At 54.7% G+C, this 4,844-nt stretch overlaps 1 protein-coding gene across 2 annotated transcripts; it reads left to right on the top strand.

The window, feature by feature from the left end:
• Positions 1 to 6: 6 nt before the first annotated feature.
• KLF4 (Kruppel like factor 4) lies at positions 7 to 4,581 on the top strand. Of its 2 annotated transcripts, XM_011221287.3 has the most exons (5): positions 7 to 437; positions 552 to 672; positions 1,344 to 2,340; positions 2,440 to 2,604; positions 3,488 to 4,581. In XM_011221287.3, exons 1-5 carry the CDS (start codon positions 433 to 435, stop codon positions 3,661 to 3,663), a joined length of 1,464 nt encoding a protein of 487 aa, XP_011219589.2. In that variant the 5' UTR covers positions 7 to 432; the 3' UTR covers positions 3,664 to 4,581. The 2 variants fall into 2 exon arrangements, with proteins under 2 accessions (XP_011219589.2, XP_034520122.1); XM_034664231.1 differs by having other exon boundaries at positions 1,344 to 2,604.
• The last annotated feature ends 263 nt before the right edge of the window (positions 4,582 to 4,844 follow it).

Below are 4,844 nucleotides of genomic sequence, written 5' to 3'. Positions count from 1 at the left end.
CGGACTCCGCGCCCCGCGCCGCCGCCCAGTCCGCAGATCCGCGCCACCGCGGCCAGTCTCACCTGGCGGCGCCGCCCGCCCGCCAACCCGGCCACAGCCCCAGCGCCCACGGCGACAGCCGCGGCGACCGCGACAGTGGTGGAGGACGCTGCTGAGTCGAAGAGAGCGCAGCTCGGCCACCGGACCTACTTACTCGCCTTGCTGATTGTTTTTACGAGTTTACAACTTTTCTAAGAACTTTCGTATACAAAGGAACTTTTTTTAAAAAGGCATCTCCCGTTTATATTTAATCCAAAGAAGGATCTCGGGCAATTTGGGGTTTTTGGTTTTGGCTTCGTTTCTAAGTCTTTTTTTTCCCCCTCTTCGTTGACTTTGGGGTTTGGGTATCCCCACTGCTTCGGACTCCCGAGGACTTTCTGGGCCCCCACATTAATGAGGTAGGTGCAGCGCGGGGCGTGGGGGGGGGTGAAGGCCGGAGGCCGGTGGGACGCGGCCGAGCGGCGGTCGTGAGTGGCCCCCTGACTCCTGCTTGTGCCCCGCCCGGCCCGCAGGCAGCCACCTGGCGAGTCTGACATGGCTGTCAGCGACGCACTGCTCCCGTCCTTCTCCACGTTCGCGTCCGGCCCGGCGGGAAGGGAGAAGACACTGCGTCCGGCAGGTGCCCCGAATAACGTGAGTATTGCCCCGAAAAGTGGGGGGCGTCCAGCGGGCTTTTGTGGGTGGGGTGGGGACGGGCGGAGCCCAGGGGTCACCGAGAACCACCCCGCGAGGGGAAGGAGTGGCCACCGCACCGGCCCCGAAGTCTTCCTAGGATGGCTTCCGCGCCTTTGGCTCAGTTGTACATGCGTGTGGTCCGGACACTGCGGAGCCGCCGGGGGCGCACACTCGGTCCGCACACGTTTCCTAGCTCGCAGGCGGCAGGGTTGGCGCGGGGGCCACCGGGCGGGAGGTGGATGTGTCCCTGGGCATTGGCTGGGCCCGAGTGAGCTTGGCGCGTAGGCGTACCCGTGGCGAGGGCGCATAGGGAGATCCTCGGTGTCCCAATTCCAGGGGTGGCTGGAGCGTCCCTGGGATCTGCCTGGGGAAGGACCCGGGCTGCCGAGCCGCGGCGCTTGCTCACACGCAATCGGGCAGACACAACATAACATTCTCCAAACCGACGCACCGCCTCTCCTCGGGCCGGGGGTGGGCCGAGATTGCAGCGCTGGCATCCGGAGTGCCCCAGCGCGTCATGTCTCCCCTGTCCCGGTGCCTGGGCCGTATAGGCGCGGCCGGCCCGCCGGTATGTAGAGTGGCAGCAGGGGACCAGCACCGACGGTCTCTCTCCCGTTCTGTTCCCTTAGCGCTGGCGGGAGGAGCTCTCCCACATGAAGCGACTTCCCCCGGTGCTTCCCGGCCGCCCCTACGACCTGGCGGCGGCGACCGTGGCCACCGACCTGGAAAGTGGCGGAGTCGGCGCGGCTTGTGGCGGCAACAATCCCGCTCTCCTACCCCGGAGGGAGACGGAGGAGTTCAACGATCTCCTGGACCTGGACTTTATCCTCTCCAATTCGCTGTCCCATCCGGAGTCAGTGGCCGCCACCGTGTCCTCGTCAGCATCAGCCTCGTCCTCGTCCTCCCCATCGAGCAGCGGTCCTGCCAGTGCGCCCTCCACCTGCAGCTTCAGCTATCCGATCCGGCCCGGAGGGGACCCGGGCGTGGCGCCGGGCAGCACTGGAGGCGGCGGCGGCCTCCTCTATGGCCGGGAGTCTGTGCCCCCTCCCACAGCTCCCTTCAACCTGGCGGACATCAACGACGTGAGCCCCTCGGGCGGCTTCGTGGCTGAGCTCCTTCGGCCTGAATTGGACCCAGTGTACATTCCGCCGCAGCAGCCGCAGCCGCCAGGTGGCGGGCTGATGGGCAAGTTTGTGTTGAAGGCGTCGCTGAGTGCCCCTGGCAGCGAATACGGCAGCCCGTCGGTCATTAGTGTTAGCAAAGGCAGCCCAGACGGCAGCCACCCGGTGGTGGTGGCGCCCTACAGCGGCGGGCCACCGCGCATGTGCCCCAAGATCAAGCAGGAGGCGGTCTCATCGTGCACTGTCGGTCGGCCCCTAGAGGCCCACTTGGGCACTGGACCCCCTCTCAGCAATGGCCACCGGCCACCAGCGCACGACTTCCCCCTGGGGCGGCAGCTCCCCAGCAGGACTACCCCGACTCTGGGTGCCGAGGAACTGCTGAGTAGCAGGGACTGTCATCCTGCCCTACCGCTCCCACCGGGCTTTCATCCCCACCCAGGGCCCAACTACCCACCCTTTTTGCCGGACCAGATGCAGCCACAGGTCCCACCACTCCATTACCAAGGTCAGTCCTGGGGATTCATAGCTCGGGCTGGGGAGCCCTGCGTGTGCCGGCCCTCTGGAACGCAGGGGACGGTGCTGACCCCACCTTCTTCACCCCTAGAGCTCATGCCTCCTGGTTCCTGCATGCCAGAGGAGCCGAAACCAAAGAGGGGGAGAAGGTCGTGGCCCCGGAAAAGGACAGCCACTCACACTTGTGATTATGCGGGCTGCGGCAAAACCTACACGAAGAGTTCTCATCTCAAAGCACACCTGCGAACCCACACAGGTAGGAGAACAGAAGCTGCCAAGGGGTGGGGGGTTGGTGTGCAGCCCCATTGGCTAACTGGACGCTTCCCAGGGCCTCCCTTGAGATGTGGGGCACAGTATCTCCTCCATCTCTTGGATCACAGGAGAGAACAGCAAACCAAACTGGCACCTCCTTTTTTGTTCAAGAGCCCTTTGCTTGATGGATGGTATCAGTACTTGAATGCAGTTCTGTTAGGCTTTTTGAAAGGCAGAGGGAGCAAAAACATGTTAGGTTTGCTTACCAGTTTCTAATTTTTAGACAATTTTCACTGGTTGTTTCCAGATTCACACTCCTTTCTATTTTTAGTTTTAGCTTTAATAAGTAGGTTCTATTTAAATTTCAAGAATTGAGTGGTGGTGATTGCTAAGATTGTGGTTTAAGATGGTCACTTGCAGAGAGTTTCATGTCATGTAAGCAGAGGCACGTAGGGTCATTTAGGTGTAGGATTCATTAAAATAATAGAAACACTGATGTAGAAAAAGCAGCCGCTTGGGGCTTTTTCAACCTGGTCGTAGTGGGATAGAGGATATGATCGCTTGGTTTGGGTGGGAGAGACAAACTAGCAGACAGTTCCCACATTCATTTCCATCACGGTGGTACTTGGGCTCAAATTATGAATATGTTAGCAATATAGAAGGGTAGGTCTGTTCCCCTTAAAAAAATACAGCCACACCAAAAAAACCTTCAGCTTAATATTCCTATTTGTGATCTGAAATTGGATATGACCTTGAGGTGGTCTGAACACGTTGCTGGCTCTTTTCAGAGTGGGGTGCTTGGGAAGTTGGCTTGATGCTCGGCCTCCAGTGTGGCCAATTCTGCATTGGGTAGCAATGGCTTCACCGGGCTTCTTTTCCTCTCCCAGGTGAGAAACCCTACCACTGTGACTGGGACGGCTGTGGGTGGAAATTTGCCCGCTCCGACGAACTGACGAGGCACTATCGCAAACACACCGGGCACCGCCCCTTCCAGTGCCAGAAGTGTGACCGGGCCTTCTCCAGGTCGGACCACCTCGCCTTACACATGAAGAGGCACTTTTAAATCCCCAAACAGTGGATATGACCCACACTGCCAGAAGAGAATTCAGTATTTTTTTTAAACCTTTTACACTGTTTTCCCCCCGGGGGTGGGGAGGAACCCAGCTGGAAAGCACTACAATCATGGTCAAGTTCCCAACAAGCCAACTTGTGAATGGATAATCAGGAGACGCAAGGAAACCAGAAGACAAATCAAAGAACCAATGGGGCCTGTGACTGGATCTTCTATCATTCCAAGGCTAAATCTGACTTGAATATTCCTGGACTTACAAAACACCAACGGGCGGGGGGTGACTGGAAGGTGTGGATATCAGGGTATAAATTAGATCCATGAGTTGGGGGGAGGGAAGACCAGAATTCCCTCGAATTGTGTTTCGATGCAATGTAAGTGTAAAGATCACCTTGTATTCTCTTTGCCTTCGAAAAGCCATTATTGTGATAGTAGAAGAAGAGGAAGAAATTCAGGTACAGAAAATGTGTTTTTATAACCTTAAACGATGGTGCTTGGTGAGTCTTGGTTCTAAAGGTACCAAATGAGGAAGCCAAAGTTCTCAAACTGCTGCATACTTTGACAAGGAAAATCTATTTTTGTCTTCCGATCTACATTTATGACCTAAGTCAGGTAAATACGCCTGGTTTACTTCTTTAACATTTTTATGCAGACAGTCTGTTATGCACTGTGGTTTCAGATGTGCAATAATTTGTACAATGGTTTATTCCCAAGTATGCCTTAAGCAGAACAAATGTTTTTTTTCTATATAGTTCCTTGCCTTAATAAATATGTAATATAAATTTAAGCAAACTTCTATTTTGTATATTTGTAAACTACAAAGTAAAAAAAATGAACATTTTGTGGAGTTTGTATTTTGCATACTCAAGGTGAGAATTAAGTTTTAAATAAACCTATATTATTTTATCTGAACATTGTTTTTGTTCTGTTTCTCTCCTGGAAAAGCATGTCATAGAAGTTTCAGTTTAAACACAGGAGGGCAGGTGAAAAGTACCCTGAAAGGCCAAACTTTATCTCAACAAGAGATGAGGAGACATCTTTAAGGCTAGTTCTACAGTGAGTACTACCGAAGTTGTGAGGCTAAAAGCTGGAATATTGGAGATCATAGAAGTAAACTTCACCTGGTTCAGGTTGCTCTTTCCAATGTACATAAAAAGGATAGGAAAGCAATTTCC

The sequence above is a fragment of the Ailuropoda melanoleuca genome, chromosome 7 (genome assembly GCF_002007445.2).
Source record: "Ailuropoda melanoleuca isolate Jingjing chromosome 7, ASM200744v2, whole genome shotgun sequence".
Lineage (NCBI taxonomy): Eukaryota > Metazoa > Chordata > Mammalia > Carnivora > Ursidae > Ailuropoda > Ailuropoda melanoleuca.
The sequence above is the reverse complement of the archived record's forward strand: the minus strand, read 5'-3'. Positions and strand labels throughout refer to the sequence as shown.

What these genes read in the sequence shown, in the direction of transcription:
- KLF4 (XM_034664231.1), top strand. An exon ending in CGGCAGGTGCCCCGAATAAC is followed by an intron (nt 673 to 1,343) that starts GTGAGTATTGCC and finishes CTGTTCCCTTAG; the next exon opens with CGCTGGCGGGAGGAGCTCTC. An exon ending in ACACCTGCGAACCCACACAG is followed by an intron (nt 2,605 to 3,487) that starts GTAGGAGAACAG and finishes TTCCTCTCCCAG; the next exon opens with GTGAGAAACCCTACCACTGT.